The sequence below is a fragment of the Ammodytes marinus genome (assembly GCF_949987685.1).
Source record: "Ammodytes marinus genome assembly, chromosome: 11".
NCBI classification, from domain to species: domain Eukaryota; kingdom Metazoa; phylum Chordata; class Actinopteri; order Uranoscopiformes; family Ammodytidae; genus Ammodytes; species Ammodytes marinus.
In genome coordinates, this window is record NC_137215.1 from 20,371,984 (window position 1) to 20,399,867 (window position 27,884).

A 27,884-nucleotide genomic window follows, 5' to 3' on the forward strand; every position below is an offset into this window, starting at 1 on the left:
ATTATGGACCTATCAAGAAAGAGGGCGGCAAGCGTAGCGGACTGGAGGCGGGTGTAGAATCATTCTCGTTCTGTACCATCTAGCCTGGCGAAAACAAACTGAAAGCCTTTAAAAGCCGTTGGGCTAATAAAACGCTTGAGGTGGCCTGGAGGCCTGGAGCAGGCCCCCAGGACTGTGCCTTCTCCGAGCAGCCAGCATGGACATGTGGCCAAGCCATTGGTATTGCATGGTTGGGGGAGGAGCTTATTTTCATGCGGTCCGTAGGCAGATTTCCCTGTCCACACAGTACAAGCGGCAAACAAGATTGTGACTCTGCAAAAAAATTCTGGATATCAATCATAGGCTCATACTTATCTTTAGACCATATACTATTAAAATGTAAGTTTTCTCATTTCAAAACGCCACGTCAAGCGTTTTATTAGCCCAACGGCTTTTAACGGCTTTCAGTTTGTTTTCGCCAGGCTAGATGCTACAGAACGAGACACCCGCCTCCAGTCCGCTACGCTTGCCGCCCTCTTTCTTGATAGGTCCATAATGCCGCTACGTCCATGCTACGTAATGCTTTGGGCCGCATGGAATTTCCGGATTATGCTTCCTTGTTGCTTCTCTGCGCCTATGAGCAGCTTTCATAGGAATGAATGGGCGCCATGTTTCAATACGGTGTCCATTTCTTTATATGTCCATGGCCTGCTCTAGCCCAATTTTTGAGCATGCATTTCCTGAAAAACTGTTTGTGGCCACAGGGGGCGCCGTTTTTTTGGCCCGGTCTTGAAACCAACGATAAATTGCAATTTTTTGCAGGTCTGACCCTGACCTGCCGCAGAGTTTTTCAAGTTTTGCTCCAGGGGAAGTGGGAGAAAAGTGCCGTTAAACCCTAAGAAATGTAATAATACGAAAAATCACAACGATTTCAATAGGGCTTCGCACCACTCGGTGCTCGGGCCCTAATTAACCTATAATCTGGCACTGGTTTCGGAGACAGATAGTAGGCTATCATGTCCCGAGATCAAAACCTCGATGGACAAAACCACTAATTTAGCCTAATTAGGCTACCATGAGGGTTAAGATAGAAAATATACTTCCACTTCTTTGTAATTTGAATGACTGACCCTTTAATATGAATGCAGTTTGCGTGTAGAGAATCACAAGACCACATGCAGTGACCTCAGAAGATGCCATAAATAATAATATGCATGGATGGGCCATATGTCAAATCTTCGACCATAAACCATAACATTATTATAATGTAATCAAATAAGTAAACGTCAAATCATATTTTTGTTTAACTTGATATGCATTGATGATGATTTTCATTTGCAAGTGATTAACCTCAAAATGTAGCCTATCGGCTATATCTAAAACATATTTCTGCCTCACGTTTTAGATTTATGAGTGAATGTTTTTGTTTTTAGTGTCTGTAGCCTATTTTGAGTATGCATGTCAGCAGTAAAGTTATTCCTTCAGCATTTTCTTATTTTGCAGCTTCATCCCACGTGTACCAAAGTTTGCATCACCGAAGGCGCTTCCTTAGCAACGTGTACGTGGACCAGGAAGTACTTCTGTACGCTCCGGCTAACTAGCTGTGGTTAGCACAAACTGTGTGGTAGCAACGGTTGCATTTATGAGTCCAGCTACAGTTCATATGTGCTAAACACATGACATGCAACGTCGTGGTTAGCAACTTTGTCGCTGTCGTAGAGAGGAGTGAAAACTGTAAGTCGAGATTGTTTTTGTTGTTGTGTGTTAGCGAGCTGGTTAGCCCAATAAGCTAACGACAATACAAGACCGTTAGCTTGACATGAAGTCACTTAGTTGTCTTTAATGTACTATCCTTCTTTATTAATCAAACAGACAAACACAAGCTACGCCGCACCTGTTTATTAACGCAAGCTTAAAACTGATATATGCAGCAATACATTAACAACAGTGTAAGTGTTGTTGGGAAAGTTAACTAAGGTTAACGAATAAGTGCTATCACTATGTTATGTGCAAGCAAAGAGTTGTATTCTGGATCAGGATTAAAAATTAAATGTTTTTAGATTAGATAACGTTAGCTACAAGTTACATGGCCAATGAATATATCTATGAGGTACCCAATATTATATATAATATTACTTTTATTGTAGCCTAACGTTTTTTATTGTATTTGTGTATAAATATCCACCACTGACTGTGATAATAACTAATATCTTTAATAAAAGATAACTGAATAACTGTGGTAAAAGATAACTGAAGTTGATTAGTATTGTCAAGAAGACAGCTGAAATCAGCTGGGGTTGTATTGTTGGTTCAAGTGTATTTTGTCTACTTTGTGCCAGTATGTTGTGGGTGGACTCAGTAAAGCTGAGAACTGCAATTATGCTTTGCAACAGGCTCCCTGAGTCTGTATTGTCCATCAAAAACATTAAAGCATCTTTTCCTGTAATATCCGTGAATGATAATGTTTGTATTTGTATTTTTCTTTTCACAGGCGTGCCATGAACATGGCTGTATTTGCTGCTGTCTGATGCTAGCCCATGGTAGGTCACGTTATGCAGGGGTTATGGAAAGTCTAATGAATTCTGCTGAAGAGCAGCAACCTTCCTCTCCACTGGCCAATGAACAGCCAAAACCTGTTGGTGGATTTGTTTTGGTGCATGCAGGTAAGTGTGAATGCCATAGCTACCAAATATAATTTAAGCGCGTTTTATTAAAAAGTAGCAAGAGGCATCTCCATAAAGAAAAAGAAGAAGACATACTTTGTTAATACCCTAGGGCAAATTCAGTTTTACACTCGGTTTTAACACATATTACACACACACACACAGAGGCCCGAAATTTAGACATGCAACAGGACCTTTTACACGTATGCACATGCATTGAATGGAGAGATGTCAGAGTAGGCAGCCAATCTCGCAGAGACGGCGCTCTGAGCATATTAGGGGTTCAGTGCCTTGCTCAAGGGGCACCTAGGCAGTGCCCAGCTACCAGTCCACACTCTGATAAACATAATTTATAGAATAGTATGTATAGCACTGACAGCAGTAAGGCTCGGTCAGGTTCATCACTGTATGAATGGTCTGACACTTTTTTGTTCTATTTGATTTCAGGAGCAGGATACCATTCCGAGTCTAAGGCCAAGGAGTACAAGCATGTGTGCAAAAGAGCCTGCCAGCGAGTGAGTTTGGCACACAATTAGGCATTTTCTTAGTGGATTGTTTGTAAATGTATCACTTCAAACTACAGTAGATGATATGGCGCTTCTGTACAATACTTTCTGAATTTAGAGCAACATAAGTTATTTAAAGTGATAAATGATTGACACAGACTCCTGTATCTTCCAGAAATAAATGTATGTTTTGTCTTGTAAATATAGAATAACTTTTCTTTTAACCATGCATTACAGTCAACCTATATAATTAGTCTCATAATTAATTAATTATTATTTATTGTTCAGAAAGTATATTGAGTAAACTTGCTTTTCTATTAAACCATTGACCTGGTACACAGGTTTTTATTTTTTTTAATTTTTTTAATATATTTTTGGGGCATTTTTATGCTTTATTGATAGTCCAGAGAGACAGAGGTGAAATGGGGCAGAGAGGGGAGTGACATGCAGAGAACGACCGCGGGTGGGAATCAAACCCGGGTCTGCTGCTGGGCCCGGCCCGGGAGGGGGACGCCGTACCAACTGAGCTAAAGGCGCCCCCATACACAGGTTTTTCAAACTATTTTTATTTATTTTTATAGTGAATATTTTCTAAGGTATATTATCATAACTGACTTACAGGTAAATTGGATCCCCAGAACACTGTTGGAAGTCAGTTTGACTATTCTAGTCTTATGTTTGGTTCCAGGGGCCTCAAAATAATTTGGTTTTAATGTTTAATGATATAATTATTCAATTCTAAAGATTACATTTAGAGAAAATCTGTTTCGTCAACTAACTGCAGGCTCTGCACATTTAAACAAACCCCCCTCCTCTGAAAATGCATAGTGCACCCTTAATCTGTATTGGCTTCATCAGCAAGATATTGTTCTCCTTCACTTTCTTAGAGGTTGGCTCAACGTTTTTCAGGTTGGATGAGGAGCATCTGTGAACAACAGATGTCATTCCATATATTTTCAGTGGGATTTGTGTTTTGGCAGTATCACACTCAAGCTCTTGAATGTTCTTCTTGAAGTCATTCCAGTTTTCATTTGGCGCTTCTAAAGATCATTTTGCTGTTGGAATGGAAGTCTTTGTTATTTGGCACTGGAAAGCAGGTTCTACTCAACAATGTCCTTGTATTAAGTTGTATTCATTGTCCTTTCCATCCTTACAAGTTCCTCACATCCTTCTGAATGAAAAAGAGCCTCATGGTGCCGCCATCACCTTTGCTTTATATTAGGAGGGACGTAAATAGGAGTGTGATGAGCTTTGCCCAGTTTTTACTAAAGAAAGTACCAAGACGCATTAAGATGAAATAGTAAAATTTTAAAGGGAGTCTTTTGCTTTCATGCCAGCAGCCATTCAATACCTTTTTACAACTTCTTAGCATGTTATCCCTTTTTCTTACATACACACAAGGAAAACTTAACGTTTCAATCTAGGATCCTTATTGCATGTTTTATGGTTTGTCTTTAGACCAGTTTTATCTCCCAGTACGAGCTTTTGATGAGGTTTTAATCCTCATTACCTCAGCCAATGAGTTTAAGTTTTATTCCGGTGGATGAGTTAAGAGAGGATACAGTATATAGCTATTACAGTAAATCCACTTTCGCAGATTAAATAAGTGCTGTGGAGCAAGCTAGAATAAAGTATTCATATCCATTATATCATAGTGGTACGTACCTTTGATGAATGTAGGTAATAAAGGAACTGTACAAAGGCTAAAATGAGCAGTGGGTGCTGTCGTGGAACTGAAATAAATTTCCATAACAGTGCATTTGGTGTTTTAACTGGAAAGCTTCACGCTTTCAACAAGCTGTCTTTTGTCTGTCCTTTCCAGGCTGTGGACCGGCTCAAAGCTGGGGCACTCGCAGTGGAAGCAGTGGCTGCAGCACTGGTTGAACTTGAGGTTGGTTGATTGTGTGACCCAGGTTTGCTTATATAAAGTCAACCGTTATTAACTATGTACATAATGGAAGAGAAAAATATTTTAAGGCCTAGATTGGACTTTAAAAAAATAAACATCCTTCAAAAAACCTTCAACAAGGATAAGAAACTTAATTTGACATGTGTGTGTGTGTTTATCCAAAACAGCTTAATTCTGCTTCAGTCTCTGATGCATGTACGCACATCCTGTTGGATGATGTAAGGGATGATTTTCTTTAGGCAAGGGAGGGAAGGGTTGGAATAGACCCGACATGTGAGTCTGATGAACTTTCTACAGCTGCAAAAACGTACAGGGAAGTGTACTGTAGCTAGCACTTTTGCACAAAAACAGTGACCATTGTCTAAACTGTTGATCATATTAAGAATGATTTTCCTTCAACATATCATTGACGTGGCCAATTATATCTGTATTGTTCTTTATTCTCTGCATATTTTTTAATTGTTCTCAGGACTCTCCTTTTACAAACGCGGGCATGGGCTCCAACCTTAATTTGTCGGGGGAAATTGAATGTGATGCAAGTATCATGGACGGGAAGACGCTGCATTATGGCGCCGTAGGTGCAATTAGTGGTGAGTTACCGGTACTATATGTGTTTATTTATTGAATACTGCTATTTTGGTGTAGCCCTGAAGTTAAGTCACCTTGATGTAATGGCAATAAGTTAGGCATCTATCTTATGAATGTTTTACTGATTTATTTACTTTATATCATCTCAGAGTTTGTTAATTTTTTCAAAGAGAGAATCGTCATAATAAGTCTTTACTATGGTGGACCACCTACTTATTTTACCCGGAGAACAACTTAGCAACGTTGTTAATATGTACACATCAGCATTACTCACAGAGAATTTTTCTTGAGAAAAATCAATGAAACTTTGTTAGTTGAGATGCAAGATGTATAAATGCCAACCCACGTTCTTTATAAGGTCTCAGAATTCAGTGGTGTGCTTTAATGCGTTATAAGCAGCCAGCATTCACAAGTGTTCTTGTGTAACAGTGGCAATATAAGGAAAAATGTGCAATATCACACTGCAAACCAAATAAAAACATTAAAAAAAATAAAAATAACTTAACCATACAAAGTAAATCAACATGGCTATTAAAGAAATTAAACCCATGTCTACATTAAGTTAGCATACAGAGTAAAACTCATTTATTATGCCCAATTTAATTAGTTTAAAGGCTTTCTGTGTGTGGTTACAAAATCGAATCATGCCTTGAGTGCGCTGGATCTGTTCAATGTAATAATATCCCATCTAATGAACTGCTAGCCCTGTGATAATTCTGACTTTTCCTGTAGGCATTAAGAACCCAGTCTTAGTTGCAAACCGTCTACTGAGTGAAGCACAGAAAGGGAAACTTTCAGCTGGCAGAATACCACCCTGGTGATTATAATGGTTATTAATTAATGTTGCACTAATGTGACCATATCCACTTTTATGGATGTCGATCTTTTTTTCTCTCGTCAGCTTTTTAGTGGGGCGAGGAGCACACGATTGGGCAGTCGGCCATGGAATACCACCATGCCCTTCAGAGAAAATGGCCAGCAGTGAGTTTTGTTGCACTGATTCAGAGATCTTGTTTATTTCATTTTTTTTTAGCTTCAAAACTAAACCTCTTTGGAAGAGGTGCATTGATTTGTTTTGCTGCATTAGATTGAGTTTTGTTTTTTCACACATAGAGTTCAGTTTATCTGCATACAAGAGGAACAAGCGAAAGATGGAGCTGGCAGAAAAAATGGAAAGAGGACATAAGCAGGCAAAGAAAAGACGACAATCAAGTGGAAATGTGAGTACTTTGGTTAAATAAGATAAAATGCTTAAATGGCATCAGGCTTATTCTTTGTCAACAGAATCACTTGAGCAGAATGGAGGCCCATTATGCTTATTTTATAGTAGCATTCCTCACAGTGAATATTCTATTTTTTCCTTCATCACCAGACAGTCAACTATAAAGAGTTGAAATCTAACTATCTGCCAAGGAGCATCATTTATGCTAAACAAAATGTTCTGTACTAGCTCAGTCTGCAAATATCTACCCAATGGGCCGAATTTGGTCTCTAAGAATTCTGAAAACTTACCCTTATTGGGTTGCATAAAAACTTTAAACAACTGTCATGCATTGTTGATAATAACATAAGAAATACATGCTAATCATTTAAAAGTTACTACTACTACTGCTGCTGTTCCTGCATGTGGTGCTGAAATGAGGTCTAATAAACTTAAAAATTATAATACTTTGTGTTTGATACCTTTTGTAAAACACAAATTTGATGCTTCATGGTTATGGGGTAAAAAAATTGATTTGGACCTCTCGAACACAAATGGCAAGATATCATGTTTTCAGTATTCTCACAGCAACGGGTGTAGTCAAATTTGCTAATGAAGACAAGATTTGCAGAAAAGGTAAAGCAACATTTAGAGTATATTGGAGTCTCTAAAATGCAAGGCTTCTTAATGTCGCTGCATTTCATCATCCTCGCAGCCCACTCTGCAGATTCTAAACTAAATAAACACAATAATCCAGTTGAGTATCATTTTTATACTAAGAAGAAAGAAGTTGAACAACTCTTCCGACTTTAGACATCAAGATATCGCTTTGCCAGTTATGATCCCACATTCTCAGCAGGGTCATCAAAGGGAAATGGCATTACCAGGTTGCACAGAGGGTTCCAAGAAAGGATGAAAGTGTTGACGGGAGAGTTGGTGCTAAGTTGCAGTGCCCCCTCAGCTGCACAGCTGTAGAGCGGCCTGACGATGAGCCCAGTTGAAAGCAGCTGAGAGCGTAATTATTCTGCTCTGAAGCCACTTTCACTGGCAGCGGGACAGGAGAGGGTGGGAGAGTTTATGTTGGTTTGGATGTGAATTGTGTTAAATGGAGTAAAACATATAAACGCAGCCCGGGCCGGCATGCTTCATTAGGCCAGTTCTTGAGCAGTAGTATTGCTTATTTAGTTCAGTTACATCAATCCCCAATATTAATGACATATCCATACAAAGAAAGGCCAACAACCAAGACGGATTGTTTGTTGACTTAGGCAAGTGATATATGATTAAATGATCAACTTTTGGGACAAATGTCTATGGTTTGCCTAATTAGTGTTAGAGGTTTGAATTGCCCTCTGTTCTCATCTGTTTCTAGTATGTTTACACAAAGCTGCTTGATCTATTAAAGATTAACATGTGACCACTTTGAGCAGTTACCAGGGACCATTGGTTTGGATTTAACTGATACTCACTCTGTGAATGTTCACATGCATGCCATGATCTTAGGAGTATTTTACAGGAATTTGGCATCAACCTTGTTTTAAAAATGTACTTAACAGGAAAATAAGCTGTTTGTATCAGTAACGGCTAAAAGAGACTTTTGGTGTTTAATCAAAAAAGCATCTTTGCAGCAAGTCTGGTTTTAATTTTTAAATATATATAACGGTGCTCTTTTTATGCCTCTGTCTTTTTGCCAAGCAATAAAATCTTTCCATTGTGATTTTCATTTCAATAAAGGCACCTGTCTCATGCTGGTATGTACGGTAATTGCAGTGTTGCTAAGGGAAATCTAGAGCATATCAATATAATATCAAAGATGCCCTAAAGATTTATACTCATTATTTACTCTGGAATTTCTGAGAACACTAATAAGATATGACAGATTGATCTCTTTGTAACATTTCAAAATAGCTGGTTCTGGTTGTATTTGGCCTCAAAAGCCCGGAGACAGGGCTTATTTAGGGGAGCATAACACAGATGAGAAACACTGTTGCCTTTTGTTTTTGTCTTTTTTTTTATGTCCAGGGTTCAATGAAGACATGAGTCTCTGGTAGGAGTGGAGCTGTGATCATGTATCGTAATGCCATGTTGCACATTTACCCTGCAGACATCTATTTATCATGCAATCTGAGTCATGATGGTTCGCAAACAAACCTCTTCCAAAGAAAACTGCAATCAGGGAAGGAAATGAGTTGATCGGAATCACAACGGCACATTGCTGATGTTCCATCCGTCCATGAATCCACACACACACTGCGTTCTAAGTTTTGGGAATGTGCTTGGTCAAAGAAGAAGCCTCTCCTTCAGAATGTGAACATTTTGATTTCACTACCTTTATGTTGCCTGAGATTCTGACTCCACAATTACCATTGGCATGTTCTTCTCTGACAATGTGACTCCTCTCCTTACTGTGACTCAGGGAAATGGTTCGGGGTGCCTCGACACAGTGGGTGCCGTTGTGGTAGACCTGGAAGGGAATGTAGCTGCAGCCGTGTCCAGTGGCGGCCTGGCTATGAAGCATCCAGGCAGGGTTGGCCAGGTAGTCCAACCCTCTCCTCCTGTTTGTCTCTCCATGTCTTATTTGGATGAATCATTTCCATGCAACTCAAGTACAGATTGAACAAGGCCTTTTTTGAGAAATCTGTTATTAGACATGTCCTCATTTCAATGTCTTTTAAAAGAAAAAACTTAAATGTACCATATAGTATCATTTCACATGTATCCTGTAAACTAATACCTTTTACAGTTCTGTATTCGGGGAACCAACTTATTAGTATTGTTGTAGTTTGTGCCAAATTATAATGATATGCTGCTGGAGGTAATACCATAGAAGACGTGATCGCTACCTTCATTCAATCACTACTGACTCCCACTTCTGTATGATTATCTCAATCATTGGTATCAGCTGCGTGTGTGTCAGCTGAGGGGACAGCAGCTTGCCAACCGGTTGTTTTTATTTATCGACTCATTGGATTTTATTTTCCGCAGGGAAATCTTCCTTTAGTGAAATTTGCAAGCTCACAGCAACATTTGGAGCCTGCATGGACATTTATATCGTTGATAAGTTGATAGCATATAAATTGTGGCAGTTTTGTTAAATTTTCAACAGCTGTCCATTAAGATCAGGCTTTACTAAACACAACAGAATGGGAAGAAAATTAAAATGAACAGAAACAATCTGAGGCCCCCGGGTGACCATTGAATGATGTTACCTAACATTAAAGAATTTGTTCTGATCATCTTAATATTGGCATGTCCCCCATTTGTTATGGTAATGCAAACTCAACAATTCCCGGTTAAACATTTCTGTACTGATAGTCTTGCACTTTGCTACAGAATTTTAAGAGTTTCCATTAACAGCTGTTTAACGGTAAAAGAACAACAGCTAAACAATGGGGGCTTAACAGAATGAATGAATCAGTAGGATTTACTGCCTTGACCTCATTATCACTATCACTTTTCTTTTTCTTTTTTTAAATACAGAAGCTCAGTGAGAGACATATTTTACAAGAAAATAGGCTGAATGACCACCCCGTCTTGTAGGCAGTGATGTAAACGTTTTAAATGATTGTATTCGCCTATGAGCAGGCTTATTTACTTATTATTTGAGAATGTATGCATTTTTTGGTACTTTTTCAAATTGAAACAACAGTACACTATTTTGCAACTAAAATATCCACTTTTCCTCTCCATTTTTAGGCTGCTCATTATGGATGTGGCTGCTGGGCTGAAAATGCATGTAATATGAACCCTTACTCTACAGCAGTGAGTACCTCAGGTATACCACAGACAGAACACTCACTACAACGTGTGTGTGTGTGTGTGTGTGTGTGTGTGTGTGTGTGTGTGTGTGTGTGTGTGTGTGTGTGTGTGTGTGTGTGTGTGTGTGTGTGTGTGTGTGTGTGTGTGTGTGTGTGTGTGTGTGTGTGTGTGTTCGTGTTCCCCCTTTTCCCCCTCACTGTTAATGTTTACCACTAGCCTGCCTTTTGTTTCGGAGATTATATGAAACAGAAACAGATATTTGACTGGGTGAGTCAAGCTTCAAATAGCCTGATAATACTTTCCGATGACCTCCAACCATTCCCGCTGAGTGATTCTCATCAGTCACTTCCTCTGCTGATTGAGTCATCATTCCCTGCTCTTTGTAAGTCAGCTGCATGCCAGCTGCATTGCAAATCTCTTTGGATTTACAATTACATTTGACATGGGACACCTGCTGTAGATATGATGGAGGGAGGACTGCTGGGAGTGTGGCGGAAAAATGGAAATATTGCAAACGTTAAGGGCAGTTTTTCTAGATTCAGATGCTAGTGTCATCAAAGTATTGTAGTATTCAATGTTCATCTTGAAAATCAAGACACACATGGGCTTAGATGAGTCAGCCCGCCATCAAATGTTTTTCTTAAATGTTTATTATTTGTTTTCTTCTTTTGTTATTTAAAAATAAGTTAGTGTGCGGTACAGCATCACATTCATGCAGCTAAAAAAACCTCATTAATCCTAGGAATTAGAAAAGCCTCACCTAATTAATCTAAATCTGATCAAAACTAAAAGCTCTGGAGCCCTGTGGTAGCCGCACATGCCACATTATCCCAATGTCGGCAGTTTGATTCCAGATGGCGAAGCAAACTTTTTAACACATGAAACATGAACTGAAATGAAATACCATTCAAAATCATTATATTGTGATTTCAGAAGTTGACTCATCAAATGATATCTAAGACCTCATGTAGATGAAGATTTCATTGTAAGAACATTCTCTAAAAGATAAAAAATAAATAAAATAAAAAGCGCTAAGGGCTAAGTAAAAAATGTGTTTTAAATGGGAAAGTAGAGCTGTAGAGAGAAGTTTGGGGTTCCCTGCTCAAGCTGCTGCCCCCGCGACCTGACTTCGGAAAAGTGGTTGAAGATGATGATGATGATGAAGTAGAGCTGAAAAAAATGATCTGAATTCCCCACCTGCTTTTATTGTGTTCGGTTGCAACTAATTTTTCCCTCATTTGGGTGGAACGAAAGTGACGGGATGATGGAGGGGAGGAATTATTAAAGGGTGAGGGTACACATGTAATCTTACACAATTATGCAAACAAAAAATTGTTTAGGCTCAACCCTATCGGTCATTGTGCCAACCAGTCATGTGGAAATCAACTTTTTTCTCACCACTCTTGGCCAGATGTGCCTTGTGAATTCAGCCCTTACACGTCTGCATCCTCTGCTGACAGGACACTCAGAGCAGGGAATGTATCTCCTGAAGCAATGGCTCTTTAGGGTTTGAGCTAATACACTTTCAATTGGACAAAAGCATCCTTCCCTTTCAAGACCAATCTGCCATTTCAAAACTCAAGTCAAGCATCCTTCTTGAACATATATACATCCAACGTATACAACCATGCCTTTTAACGTTTCCAAAAAATGACAGGGGATGCCTCTTTCAGCTGAAAGCGACATTGCTGGTCGCGAGCAGTATGGTTTTAAATGCGAGGTAGAGAGGCTTTGTTCTTTAAGATGTGTAGACGTCTGCGACATGGCTTCTGGGGAACATTAAAACCTTTTGATGTGGATCTGTAGCCTAATGCATCTCAGTGCAGACGAGCTGATTTGATCAGACAGGCTGAATGTATTTGGACCGGCGCTGAGATAGCGGCATTTGGCACCACTAAAGCTGGTCTGAACATATCATCAGTGAGAAATGTACGGTAGTATAATGACAAAAGCAGTTACGCCTGACATACTATTTTATATAAACTATTCTTTAGACTTGGAAATGTAATCATAAAAACAGTTCTAGAAGGTCAAATACATTATCTGCTATGTAGAAGGCCCAGGAATATCCCAAATATAGCATTCCCATGTTTTTGTTGCTTTATCTACAGAGTTTGATATACAGTAGACTTAGAAGTAAGAAGTGTTGTAAATTAACAATGTTCTGTACATTTGTATCTACGATCACTAAAGAATGCAGGCCTGTAACTTATCTTTAAGTCTGCAGCTTAAAGATAATAAGTAGTCCGGCCCATGTCGACTGGTCTATCCTGCACGTTAAACAAGAAAACTAAGACATACAGTATCTCACAAAAGTGAGTACACCCCTAACATTTCTTCAAATATTTCATTATATCTTTCCATGCGACAACACTGAATAAATGACACTTTGATACAATGTCAAGTAGTCAGTGTACAGCTTGTATAACAGTGTAAATTTACTGTCCCCTCAAAATAACTCGACACACAGCCATTAATGTCTAAACTGCTGGCAACAAAAGTGAGTACACCCCTAAGAAAAAATGTCCAAATTGGGCCCAAAGTGTCAATATTTTGTTTTGCCATCATTATTTTCTAGCACTACCTTAACCCTCTTGGGCATGTAGTTCACTAGAGCTTCACAGGTTGCAACTGGAACCCTCTTCTACCCATTCATGACGACATCAAGGAGCCGGTGGATATTAGAGTCCTTGCGCTCCTCCATCTCCCGTTTTAGGATGCCCCAAAGATGCTCAATAGGGTTTAAGACTGGAGACATGCTTGGCCAGTCCATAACCTTTACCCTCAGCTTCTTTAGCAAGCCAGTGGTCGTTCGGAGGGGTGTTTGGGGTCGTTATCATGTTGCAGTACTGCCCTGCGGCCCAGTTTATGAAGGGAGGGGATCATGCTCTGCTTCAGTATGTCACAGTACATGTTAGAATTCAATGAACTGTAGATCCCCAGTGCTGGCAGCACTCATGCAGCCCCAGACCATGACACTCCAACCACCATGCTTGACTCTAGGCAAGACACACTTGTCTTTGTACTCCTCACCTGGTTGCCGCTCCACACTCTTAACACCATCTGAACCAAATAAATGTATTTTGGTCTCATCAGACCACAGGACATGGTTGCAGTAATCCATGTCCGTAGTCTGTTTGTCTTCAGCAAACTTTTTGTGGGGTTTCTTGTGCATCATCTTTAGAATAGGCTTCCTTCTGGGATGACAGCCATGCAGACCAGTATGATGCAGAGTGCGGCGTATGGTCTGAGCACTGACAGGTTGACCCCCCACCCCTTCAAGCCCTTCAGCAATGCTGGCAGCACTCATACGTCTATTTTCCAAAGCCAACCTCTGTGTACGACGCTGACCATGTGCACTCAACCTTCGTAAACTGGGCCGCAGGGTGGTATTGCAACATGATAACGACCCCAAACACACCTCCAAGACGACCAGTGGCTTGCTAAAAAAGCTGAGGGTAAAGGTTATGGCCTGGCCAAGCATGTCTCCAGACCTAAACCCTATTGAGCATCTTTGGGGCATCCTCAAACGGAAGGTGGAGGAGCGCAAGGTCTTTAATATCCACCAGCTCTGTGATGCTGTCATAAATGGGTGGAAGAGGGTTCCAGTTGCAACCTGTGAAGCTCTAGTGAACTACATGCCCAAGAGGGTTAAGGCAGTGCTGGAAAATAATGGTGGCCACACAAAATATTTACACTTTGGGCTCAATTTGTATTTTTTTTCTAAGGGGTGTACTCACTTTTGTTGCCAGCAGTTTAGACATTAATGGCTGTGTGTCGAGTTATTTTGAGGGGACAGTAAATTTACACTGTTATACAAGCTGTACACTGACTACTTTATATTGTATCAAAGTGTCATTTATTCAGTGTTGTCCCATGGAAAGATATAAAGAAAAATGTGAAGAAATGTGAGGGGTGTACTCACTTTTGTGAGATACTGTATATGGTGATAGTCTTATGGTTCATCAATTATCCGAGTAGATGACGTGTAGATAGTCGCTCTCTATGTATTTTCACCTCATCCTGTTTTTCCTATATTGTGGCTTTGCCTTTGATGTTACAAAAAAGAAAGGAGAAAAAAAATAAGAAGCTTTCCTTATGGGTATGGAGCGCATAATGTGTGTTCCAGTACAGCACCTGTTTTTAATTTCCTCACATGAAAGGCATTCCCATCAAAAGAAACAGAAAACAGTCATTTTCATTCTGACACAAGGAGTATGATCCTCACCCTACATCCCTATATGTCACTCTTCTTTCCCTTCACCTCACCACTGCTCTGCCCCCCACCCCCCCCCCCCCCCCTCTCAAACACATACATTCAGAATAGCCTGTTTTGCAAAATTCGGCTAGATCTTGGTCTGGCCTTTACCTTGCTGTGGCCAATCAGAGAATAAGCTCACCAACTTCACTGCTTAATCTCGCTGCTGTTGGCCGTTGCATTCCGAGTCTCCGTTAGTTGGCCTCTTTCTTTGACATTTTTCTACCATTGAGTTGCTGCGAGTTTCAATTCCACTGCAACTGCGTATTGTGCTGCCATAACATCCAGTTCCTCTGGGACAGAGCAGTTTATGGTAAACACATTGCAACAGGCAACAGTACATGGCCAATCACACGTTCTGCTCTCGTTTAAAAAAAAGAGATTTGCATTACTCCAGGCATCTGGTCTCCACAGTTACTGACCTGCATTCCGTTTTGTTGTTGTTACCTAATCATTTATTGGGCCTTGGTTTGTGTTTACAGAAACAACAAGGCCATATTCTTAGGTTTTTATGGGTTTTCACAGGAGCGTTTGCCAGATGTGTTTTGTTTTCACCTTTAGATTTCTTGCCTTTTTCCTGAGTATGAGCAGACTTTAGATTTGAGACAGATCATATTGTAAGCATGCAGCATGCATTCAAGTTGTCCTTTTCTTAGCAGCAGAAAAGTATTTCAAGCAGTGCGTAGCATATTATGTAAGATATGAAAAAGCACAGTTGCCATGTTAAGTGCCAGGGGAAGGTGAGACATTTGTACGGGCCGTGCTTTATATGGTTCCTGGTTTGCTTCAATGCTAAACAGGACACTTTGTTTTTCTCCTCTGACTTTTTATGTAACACATGCTACATAACTGAAGGGAAACAGACAGACTGAGGTGCTAGGCGAGGCCAACTAAAGAACACCCTGCCAGCACTTCTCCAATTTGATGTGAATTCATTTAGATAATTAGGTTTTATCATGAATTAAATATTCACACATAGATTTTAGCACACAGCTTTTATACTGTATTTTATAATGCGGGTAGCTCAAGTCAAGCGATCTCATTGGTTTACAGCCTGTGATATATTGGCCATATGTAACTGCTATGTCCAATCAGTTTGCACAGGTCCGTAACACACCATGACAAAGGAATAGTTTGTAAACGGTAGTTTGTAAACAAATGGATATGCAAAATGTAGGCCCACTCGCAGCTGTGGAGGGTCAGGAGGATTTAAGAACATTCTTCTTCCAGATGAACGACCCATAACTGCTACAATGTGCACATATCATGGCCTGTCGTGACTTATTGCTTAACTCATTGCTGTAGTCTCACAGCCTTGACAGATCCAATTGTTAATTTTACATTTGGCATGCAGTCTCCTATGTACACCTGAAACTGTTTCATGCCTAATAAAAATAGTTTCTTCTTGCTAACGTTGGATATATCAGGTTTCTAAAATGCATATAATTGATACATGTATATGTCAAACCTATCATTTGATTGAACTGATGTAAACATGTATAATCGTGATGCATGTTGCCAGTATGCACGCTCACACTGCACTGCAGTTCCTCAGTGAGCCAGCTAGAGCACAGTTTAGAGTGGGATTAATTCTAGGTGTTTGCTGTTTCAAATTCCCAGGCCAGCTGGGAATCTGGGCAGGGAAAAGTGAATAAGAAACAAAAACCTTCCTTCAGCAATTACTGTCAGCGTGCCCTTGAGCAAGGCAGCTGTTCTTGGCAGCCCATTGGTGCCGTCATCTTGACCTAAAATAATACAGACTAAAGCTTTCACACTGCTGAGAACATGCTTGAATGTTTGCATTAGCACAAAATCTTCTATACAAGGCAAACTGAAAAAGCAAATCTTTCAATATTTTCCATTGCGAAACATTATAATCTGATATATTGAGAAAAAGTGCAGTAAATATCAAAGCAAAGTCCACTTCAACAACAAGATATGAAATATTAAGATATTATTAATACCATACACACATTATTTAAAGTTCAAATTTTTAATGAGATTTGGATTCTTTTGCGTAAGTGGTTTGTTCTACATGAGCTACAACTCTCTTAACTCACTGGAGAGCTTGTGTAATTGTGATTGAAGGCATGCATTTTTGCAACAATGAAATGAGTTGAAGGTTGAGTCAGTGATTAAATGCTTGTTGATAAGAATCACTTTTTGTCCTAATCAGTTAATATCTCCTCACGTCCCCGCTCCTGTCTGTACTGTGTGTGCTCTGAAAGGAAATCTAGTTTTAATGCACAGCTTTGTCTCTGTTAACTGGTATGTTGACAAAGGGTATGTAAACAAAGGGGGCCCACCGTAGCCAGCAGAATGCCCGTTTACAGAGCCTAGGCTGTGTATTAACACTGGATTTTTTTTTTTACTGATGGGTAGTGGATCGTCAGGAGATATACACTGATTTTGACAAGAACCATTCTCCAGAATCGCTGACTGCACTTAGTATACATGTTGCAAATGTATGACAAATGCAAAGATGTGTCCGTGTGACTTTCGGCAGGCTGTGGAGAGCATCTGATTCGCACCATGCTGGCTCGGGAGTGCTCTGCTGCCATGCAGTCTGAAGATGCCCACCACGCACTGCTGGAGGCTATGCAAAACAAGTTCATCAGTGAGTCACCCACACGCAGCCCGATTCCCACTCCTTTCCATACACACGGATATGTCAGCCAAGAACATGTTTGCGAGAAAACAAAACCATCCATGAAAGGAATTAAACCAGCAAACAGATGTTGCATAACATAAGGAATGAGCTAACGGCAGGAAACACTGGAAACAAAAGAATCAGCAGAGACAGCTTTTAAATTTATGGTTGATTTTTATTGTTTAAACAGAGCCTTCAGATGTCCCACACATCCACAGATCATTTTGGAAGGCATAAGTGTTTTGTTGGAAGTTCATGTGAAGATGTAATTTTTTTTTTTGCTTTTGCCATATTGTCAGAAGTGGTCAGTTCTAAAACAGAATCTTGTTAACTGTTTGCTGCGCCTGTGAATGACCACTGGGATAGCTGAGAGAAGAGCAGGCAGGGGAAGAAAAGGACATGTGGAAACATGTGGTGTTTTCTGCCTTGCCTTGGCCTCCTTTAGGAGTCCGTCCCAGTTTGGCTTTTGTCATGGACATCTGTAACACCAAGCTGTTTTGGACGGGCTGGATCAAGTCAATTTGAAGTTAATTCCTCTGTTGTTTCCTTTCAAGATGCACATTAAGTTAAATAAAGCTCCGTAAATCCTGCCTTACCAAGAGCAATGATGACAGTGCCTGTGATGCTTCCATGAACTTCCATGGTACATTTCTCTGTATTTGTTTTTTGTTTTTTTATAGATACACCTGCACACAAATACCCACGCTAAATGTTACTTTAATCCGGTTCATTTAAACCTCTTTTAATGTGATGGGTAAAATATAGAACTGCAAAACATGTTTACAACATGGAAATATGTTGTTACGAAAAAGCCTTTTTTTAATATCAAACAAATACTGTGATTTTGTTTGAATATTGTCCAGGCTACACTCAAAATAAGTGTTTTATAGAGTGGAGGGAACATTACGACATTGGGAACCATAAAGAATTGGTTCGAAATGCAACAACAAAACAATGGCATGCAGACATAACAATATTTTCATCAAATGCACCAATCAGTCCTTTTTTTATTTTATTTGTTGATGTGTTGAGGCATTATAAGACATGCTGTAGCTGTTTATAGTTTGTTCTTGTCCAAAACTGAGCCTTTCTTCCCCTTTTATTGCATATTAATCTGCCAATTTTCATACACATAACACCTCATTCAAGTTAGCCTCTTCTGAAGTTAAATACGGGAGCAGAAAAGAAGGGATTTTTCTGTTTCTCGTTCCTGAAAATAAGCTCAGACTTCTGCGAGAATTATGTAGCTGGATGTTTTTCTTTAAATGCAATATTGTGTTACACAGGAGTGTACGTATATAGTGTAGGGAGTTTGCTAAATAGAATAAATACATTAGGACGGAGTTATCGTTTTCAGTTGTTTAACTTGGCCAGAAAGGAACATAACTTGAATGGAGTGATTTCTTTCTCATAGATCACCTCAATTTGATGGGTGTTTTCTCTGTGTGTCCAGGCTCACCCTTCCTGGCCAGTGAAGATCGTGTTTTGGGTGGAGTAATTGTCCTGCGCTGCTGCAGATGTGCAGAACCTCCGCCATCTCCAAATATTCAGGGTATACTGGGTAAGACATTAATCATCGCTAGCCTGATCACTGCCTGCTGTCGTCAAAGATGTTAATATTTAAAAATCATCATATGGTCGGGGTGGGGGGGGGGGGGGGGTTGGTGCTGTGGCTTTCCTAGAGGGTGGTCTGTGTTTTAACTTGCACAATCAGGCTCTGGTTTCACACCCTTCATCTCAGATTCAAACAGAGACCTCCCACTATGGAAATTGACAGCCTATCTTCAGTCAAGTGGAGGCCCTCTGAATGCTCCCCAGTTTGCTCCACATCATGTAATTTGACTTAATCAGAAATGTGTCCAAAGTTGAGGCCTTTACGTCTATAGGCTTTAATGCTGCCCTTTGCCCTTCAAAACCATCGGTTCCAAAGAAACCAATAGATGATTTTACTGTCAATAAAGAGCAGATGCTCTCCAATGTAAACATCTTGATTTCAAGAAGACATGATGGCAAACAACTAGTGAAATGCTATGAGTACTGTAATTTATGTCCACTTGAAAACTTAAATGCTGCAAAGTATCTTTTACTCGGTGAAGTGCAGTCCCTGTTTGATGCTGTTTATGGACCGTAGCCCTTGTGCAGTGTGTGAACTACCTCAGGTTTTCTGTGGACTGTGAAGGGCTCTGTGTTGATGATATATATATATTAATTACCATTAGGTTCATCACTTTCTTTGGCTGCTTATAATTGAGTTTATTATCTGAAGTTCTACCAGTTACATAATAACAACATGTCATATTTTCCCATGCTAAGAGTTTACACCAGTTTAGCTTGCTTATGTCAATGGATATTAATGGTAATTCATTTTTCTCCTGGTCACTCTGTGGTTACCCTTTTTATCTATGTATACCTACAGTGGAGTTCCTTTGGAGTCACACCACAGAGAGCATGTGCGTTGGCTACATGTCTGCCCAAGACAGCAAAGCAAAGGTGAGCTTCTCAATTGGCTTTTACATAACCATCTTACCTCATTAAGAAAACTAAAATAGAGTTTATAAAATGTACTGTATTATACTTGAAATACTTGAATATTGATTTTTATATTATTCTTTATTATTTTTTCTCTTGTAAGAATATTGATTTTACATCATATTTCAAAGGATGAATAATAGTAACTAAGTAGCGTGCTAGATCTTTACTATTTTAGCCAGACTCTTCTTTGTTGTTTTACAATTTCTCCTGAGAAAATGTATCAATTTGTTGTATTAGGATGCATTCAATATTGGTTGCCTCCATGTCTTGAGCAACACATTTACCTTGTATCTAGACCAGTATGAAGAGTGTGTACCACTAAGGCTAAGTCCTTGTCACAGCGGATCCGGGTTCGAATCTGGCCTGGGCAGTTTCCTGCATGTCTCCCTCTTCTCTGTCCCCATTTCAACTCTATGCTTAAAACTAAAATGTTGAAAACACAAAAAAACACAGTTAATGATACCTAACAATAGTGCAATATCAAAAGATGGAGTTTGATGCTCCAAGCGTCTTTCTTTTCTCTTCACTACCTTATAGACCTCAAAGGCAGCCATTCAGGTCACACAAAACAAACTGCTATCATCTGTTTTACTCATATATACTTTTGACATCCATACTATAATTACTGAATAGCCAGTTTTGTGGTAATTGTTGAATTATACTTGGTTTTAAACTTGGTTCATATCACGTCAAAGTTCACGCACCTGCTAATGTGTTTCGTCTGGGGTGAATTGGGGTTATGGCTTACTCATTCTTTATTCAATCTTTATATAAGAGATTTAGAAAGCTGTCTGCATTATTTTCCTTTACGGCGGACTGAAGCCAGCCATCTTGTCTACTTTTTCTTCTTTGCAATTATTTGGGAAATGTTTCCGCCCAATTTGAAATATCAAAGTTCTGAGATACTGCAGGCCCCTTCCCTGCTTACTCTCACCTCCAGTGATACACAAGGTTACTGCTGCTTTTCACCTGCCAGTAATGGACTTTGCCAACTTTTTGTATGGCTCCACCAGATCCTTCTCCTCATTCCCAACCATAGGAGTTTATAGTGTGTAACAAGTGGACTTCTTTTCTGCAAACACTGAAGGTCTTTTTGTGTAACTGTCAGACACAACCAAGTCAAACCCAAGTCCCTTTGGCCATAGGCAATAATGTTTGCCCCTGCACCACCTGTACTTACTATCTTGTTTGGTATGTGGTCTGCTGGTGACCTTGGCTCTTGTATTATGGGACTAAGAACTCTTTTAGGCAGACATTACATTTACAATTTTGCATAAAATAAATGACTACATCATGCATTTAAAGTATATAAGTGGTGTGACTTCAATCAGTCAATTTGGCTTCTAAAGTACCAGGGCTTAAGGCTCTGTTCTCCTTGCTCTAGATGGAGTTTCAGCTAGGACTGATTTGTCTGGCTAATGTATCTCTGTCACTCTGTATAAAGAGAGGGCACTGTTGTTCTTGCCTGGTTCAGATTTCAAAGTTTCTTGCCCTGCGTCCCGCCTCCCTGCCCCCTTCACTCGTCCTCTCCCTCAGTCTCTTGGCCTATCTCTCCTGACACTCCCCCTCTCTGGCCCTACCTGCTCCTAAACGACTATAAAGTTTACTGAAAGTCATGCACCAATGGGGATATCGGTATCAATCTGCATATTTGTCAGATGCGCTCTGTGTATTGGACTCTGTGGTGGAATGTGAGCATGCAAGCTCCCCTTTCATGCCTGTGCCAATGTAAAGAGGTGCACGGAATACAGTGAATTGTGTACTGGTCACTTTTATTGAACAGATATTGCTTTGGTTACATATTGTATGTATAGTTGGAGGTTTAGCGGGCTAGGCTGGTTTTAATGGTGGCATATGGGTATATTATCTCCAAAATCTCCATGATGTCATTGAACTACTCAACAGAAAATCTATTTCCTTCAGTGAGCTTCACTGTTAAAATTGAACAGCATTTAGGATTGATTGAGGTATTATACCTAACATCCTGTTATTGACCCAAATTCTGGTCAGGGCTCCACAGTAGCATTAAAGTAAGACCATCAAATATATTGTGGTGAGCCCGTTGCTTCACTTAATTAACATATGCATTTAAAACGTTCTTTATAAAACGCATTCGTTCAGTGGAGGAATCTCATCTGTCAGTAGTGGTTCCTGGATCCCCTGGGAAATGGTATCCACTTCCTCCCGACGGGGCACCATGGTGACACAGTGATATTGGAGAGTGCAGCCAAGAGCACAGCTGCTCCACCAAACCTCACACCGCTCTATCAGAGACCCAGCAGCTAGCTGTGGGGCCAAGGCTACCAAACTCCCAGGGGCCTTCCGTGGCTCTCACCATCTGCATACCAGAGAAGCTGGCTGTGCCACCCTTCATAGCTCCGCACTGGTCGCAAAACAAGGTTTCTCAATGCCAACATATCATCCATTGAGGGGTTGTCATTGAAGAGCATATGTTTCTTCTTCAATCTACTGAAGTTCAAAAAGCCAGAGATGCCCTAATGCAACCATACACCAGTCATCATGTCTCTTGAGTGTAAACTCTGTTCTGTACTCTGTGTGCTATGGAGGCCAAGGAGGTGGCACCTGCAGTTTCTAGAAAAGCACTATTTAAATACAATATATTATTCCTCTAAATAAAACTTTCTTGACTGTTAAACTTGCTGAAAGAAACTCGATTAGTGTTCCCACTGCACTGTATTGATGAGTTGCGTGAATAATTCATCCTGGTTTAGGCACGTACACATTTTCAGTGCACTGAGTTGAAGAGATTGCATAGCCAGAGCCATTTGCAGCCTCAGCTGCTATTCTACAGACATTCCTCCCATTCTTGTCAGCATCCCACTGGGCATTTCAAAACCCGCCAGTCGGGGTCCATCTTCCACTGCTTTTCTGTGATAAGAACACAAAAGGGCTGATACACAGTAGCCGGAGTATTTAGGACACAGGTCAAACTGAATTTATATCGCGGCAAGTCCACTTCTCTTTCACTGTGTTTTAAATATCAGCTTGGCATGTATATACAGAAGACAGTTTCATAAACCAAGGTAGACAGTGACGCATGCTATCGGTCCAAAATGTTTTACGTGTCAGGACAGTTTTTGAGAGGCTTTGCTGGCAACTCGTCAAAGTTTTTTTATTTCTTCTATCTTTTCAATCAGATGTTGTTTCTGGGAAGAGTGGAGTCAGTGTCCTAATCCTTTTGACACTAGACTGTAAAATAGCTTTAAAGAAGCGCTGCTGCAGAGGGAGAGCATTTGGTTTTATTCAAACGCTCACCTGTGTTTGCACTGGATAGGACATCAGAACATCAAGCCATGTTTTACAGAGCTAGACAAAGCTGCATGGACAGGCCAGTGGCGGCGCTTCTGAAACAGTCGGACTATTGTTTTATTGTATGTCATGATTGGAAAGATGAAAGAGAAGCGTGGGATCCACAGCACCACCACCATGGCTCAGTGCGCTCCTGCTGGACATCATTACCACTATAAAGCCTTTGCTGCTCCAATTGTGGAAGGCCAGAGATAATTATATGGCATGCAATTTAGGGCCTTCTGGATTTTGTCTGCTATGTCTTTTATTGTGGGGGCATTTTGTTTTCATTATCCATCTCGCGTGGAGAATAAATAGCATATGATTGTTTTTTTAAAGAATAGAATGTGAAAACCACAACGCAAGATGTGGCGGCATACTTAGAGCTACATTTATCTTTTGGCCTACACTGTGGTGTTAATGTGTGGCTTCGCTAGCTCCTAAACACAGTCATATCTCCGAAGAATGTTGTTTTTCTCTGACAGACATACAATGGAATTGTGCTTTTCACGCTATGTTCTGACTCAGCCTTTGATTGTCTTTATTTCAAACATGCAAGCAATAAAAAAACAAGTTTGAATATTAATAGATGGATGAATAAATAAAAAACAAACAAAAAGCAAAAAAGAAATAGAATAAAAAAAGACACTTTCTACATGCTCGAAAGGGGGTAGGAGGAAGTAAAAAAACTTATCTAGTCCTACCCCTTAACAGATCAATTTGGCTTGGATAGATTATGTTATTAACATGTCAGTATAAAAAGCTATAATAATGCATAAATACATGAATACCGAATAATTTTGTATACATATATATATATATATATATATATATAAAAAATCAATATAATCACATACAAATATATATATATATACTATAACTAATTTATATTACATTATAAATACCCATACATGTATATTGTAAGTTACTATATATATATATATATATATATAAATATTACAAATATAAATACAAATACAAATACCATGTGTATTACAAAACTACAGTCTACATATGTCCATGTTACAAAGGCTTTTCTAAATTTCTGTACTTTGTGAAGATGATGTCTTTATATTTGTCTTATGTTTTGGCTTTTCTGTACTTCCACACTTAACTTATTCCACAATTTAACTCTGTAGATAGTCGTGTCATGTGTTCACTTCAGTCGCTGGGTGTCAAAGCAAACAACTGGCATACCGTAGGTTTGCATGTCTTTATTTTTGGTGATATAGTACTTTGTTCACGCTGTTTAAGTAACATGAGTGAACTTAAACAAAATTCTAAAATCAGTAGAAAGTCAATGTTTGAATAGTGAGATGGTGTGTAGAATTGAAGTGGTAATTATAGTTCTCTTTTTGTGAATTCAATTTCCACTACAGACTCATAATCAGATTTTTTGTAAAGGGTTGGCATGACATAGACACAAGAAACTGTGTGAATGCAAATGAGTAATTAAGTGACTACACATGAGGCTGCTGCATTATTTGTCTGAGGCTGACCGGACTTGTTGCCACAGAAATGCTGGGACATCTGTTGTGTGACTTCTGAGCCTGAAGCGCTACTCGTTGCCACTACTGTGCCCTTGTAACCTGGACTTGTAAACTACAGCGCCCATAGCTTGTGAACGGCACGTATTTGCTCTTAGCGCTGTGGTGGTGTAATTACTCCCCTTGTTTGCTTTAGTAAGCCTTTTACTCTTCCTGCTTACTCCACTCATGTGGTCCATTATGTCAGGTTGAAGCCAAAAATAAGGGGCTTCACATATGGCAAAAGGTTGCATGTAGGGGTGAGGGATAGGGCACATTGGTGTCATACACTTGTCCACTTGCAAAATATATGAAGTCATACAGCTAGCCACTAATTGTGCCCAGTAGTGTATGTTCAGCTGTGTATTCAATGTGGTAGGAATTTAGAAGAAACATTGCAAAGCTCTTTACCTCTGACGTGCAAACATAAAAAGGGAAAACATTTAGGATGTCACTATTAGTTGATTATGACAGAGCTATATGAACCTTCCCTCAAAACTGTTTCAAAAAGGCCTTTCTTTTAACCTCATCTTCATTAAGATGAAGGGGCAGAAGATGAACCCAGAAAGGGGTCCTGGAGGCATAATAGCCCCTTAGAGTGCTGCCATGTGTGCATTGCCTTGTCTGGCTGTTGTCCCATTGTGGTGACAAGTTGCCCTCAGGGTGCCAGAGGCCATACCCCAAGCTTACAGAAAAAAAGGAAAGAAGAAAAGGGCCAGTCGAGATGAAGGCTCCAGTGACTTGAAGAGTGATGTCAGGCCAATTCAGTGGCCTGGTCAATAAGTGGAAGGAACTCTTTTCCCCCCAAGGCTGGAGCCAATCAGTGTTAGCCTCTGTGTATTGGCGCAGGGAGTCGGTCACCTTTGATCCCCCCGTTCGAAGTATCAGTCCCGTCTTCCCAGCTGTGTTTGCCCTGTTCCTCCACCTCTTACTCTTCTCTTTCTCTGCTCAAACATAAAATACTAGCAGTCTGTTCCCCTTATCCACTTACTTTGACTCTCTAAAAATACTTACTTGGTGTCATCGGACTTCCGAGATACATGTTATATTATTCAACGGTTGTGGATCCTATGCATGTTCTTGAAGACTGAAATTGTATTTGTTATCCTTGTCTGTAATATTTTTTAAATTGGTTCAACACATAGGCCTACAGTTAAAAACTTAATTGTGTTTGTGGGTTGGGGTGTCCCATGGAACTGTGAATTGTCTCTTTCCCTATCAGTTTTGGTCGTGGAGGAGCATTAATGAACTTATCAGAGATAACAACACAAACACAGCTCGGTAATCCGCTATTTCGTTAATGTTGTCTTCTAACTCGTGCCTGCCTATTTGACTGCTAATACGCATGTGCGTAGAGGAGCCGTGATGCCATCGTTACCACAGGGACCGGCTTTGTTGTACCTGGTTTCAAGAGGTTTTTTTTTCGACCGCCAAAACGCTGTTCTTGTGTAAAGGAACTAGCGTACGATAAAAACACTGTACGTATTATGTTCAAAACGTTGCCGTGTAATAAATAAGAAGGAGGATCCTTTTCTTTTTTAATTATTTTTTATTTTTTATCCTTGATCGGAACCTGAATAGAAGCTACTTTTTGGATGTTCTGTTCTCTGAACTGTGCAATACACCATGTGTGAAGAACATTTTGTTCACAAGTGTACTTGAAAATGCCCTGGGCCGGAAAAAAAATGGTTGACTTTGTAGTTGTGCTGTCAAATCTCCCTCGGGAGTCAATTAGCTCAAGAAACAGACCTCCTTGTTTACTGTAGCTCACTGGTGGTCTTATAGAGGCAGGTGCATCATGGGTACTTTGGTTGTGGTTATGCATTTAACCCTCAGCTATGCACTAACTACCTGAACAGTGATTGATGGACAGCCTTTTTGTTAATAGAGAAACCTTCAAGTCACATTATTATTATTATTATTATTATTATTATTATTATTATTATTATTATTATTATTATTATTATTATTATTATTATTATTATTATTATCTATAGTTTAATGCTGTTACTAGCCAACATTAGCAACAAAAAACACACCCTCAATCAGACCACTATGTTTGTACAGCAAGGGCCCAATGCAGAGACCTATGGGTTGTACGTTATCTCTTCAGTACATGAGCAACGCATCTATACCATATCTATACCAGTAATAACAACAACACTGTCAGTGCATATATATGAGGTAAGCCTTTGGTGATTGTGCATGGATTGTATTCCTTCTGCTGTACATCCAGGTTTTTTCTTAGCAGTAGAATCAACAACTGAAATTTTTTTGGACGCTTCTTGGGATTCTGAGCTCCTGCGCCAGTGTTGGGGGGGTTGACAGTTTGAAAACGCTGCCATAATGAGAAATACAGAGAGAGTTTTGTAGAGCTGAAAGGCTAAATCAACTTTGTGTCAACCTGTTTGGCTATGGCCTGAATGTAACCGACATTCAATTGTATGATAAAGTTACGCATTAAAGCTTTAATACCAATATATATATATTTTAAATCTAGTTCCATTATCATCCTTACCTTCATGTTAATGTTTGCTCCACTTATGATGTTCTTGCTTTTCCTTTTCCTCCAATGTAGCCCTGCATCAATGTGTATATCCTTCGTCGGGTGATTTTCACATAACGTGTGTCTTCTTTTGTTGCCTGCAGACACACATATCCAGATTACCACCCGGGACTGTTTCTGGCCAGTGTTTGGCCATCGAGGGAGGCGTGTGTCGCCTGACCAGTGTAGTGGAGTGAGCTGCATTCGTCCACCTTCTGGGCTCCTTCAGCAATACCCCAATACAAGAACTTCCACACACACACACACACACACACACACACACACACACACACACACACACACACACACACACACACACACACCAACATTGTGATGCCAGAAGTAATTAGCTTTAGCAGTTATAACAGGTGCCCAGGATTGAGGAAGGCGTGTCAGCTTCTACTTAGTGCACTTAAAGGACTTCCCTTTGCCACTTGTCTGCCTACAGCATGTACTCAA

General features: G+C 39.9%; 1 protein-coding gene across 3 annotated transcripts; it reads left to right on the forward strand.

Annotated features, from left to right (window-relative positions):
• Window positions 1-1,574: 1,574 nt before the first annotated feature.
• Window positions 1,575-27,738, forward strand: tasp1 (taspase, threonine aspartase, 1). Of its 3 annotated transcripts, XM_080036638.1 has the most exons (14): window positions 1,575-1,713; window positions 2,471-2,642; window positions 3,090-3,157; window positions 4,971-5,039; window positions 5,527-5,647; window positions 6,378-6,462; window positions 6,547-6,626; window positions 6,759-6,865; window positions 9,263-9,382; window positions 10,543-10,621; window positions 17,370-17,480; window positions 18,967-19,074; window positions 19,930-20,003; window positions 27,530-27,738. In XM_080036638.1, exons 2-14 carry the CDS (start codon window positions 2,507-2,509, stop codon window positions 27,620-27,622), a joined length of 1,251 nt encoding a protein of 416 aa, XP_079892764.1. In that variant the 5' UTR covers window positions 1,575-1,713; window positions 2,471-2,506; the 3' UTR covers window positions 27,623-27,738. The 3 variants fall into 3 exon arrangements, 2 of the variants coding, with proteins under 2 accessions (XP_079892764.1, XP_079892765.1); XM_080036639.1 differs by lacking the exon at window positions 1,575-1,713 and having other exon boundaries at window positions 2,514-2,519; XR_013845094.1 differs by lacking the exons at window positions 19,930-20,003; window positions 27,530-27,738 and having other exon boundaries at window positions 10,543-10,608.
• Window positions 27,739-27,884: the final 146 nt, after the last annotated feature.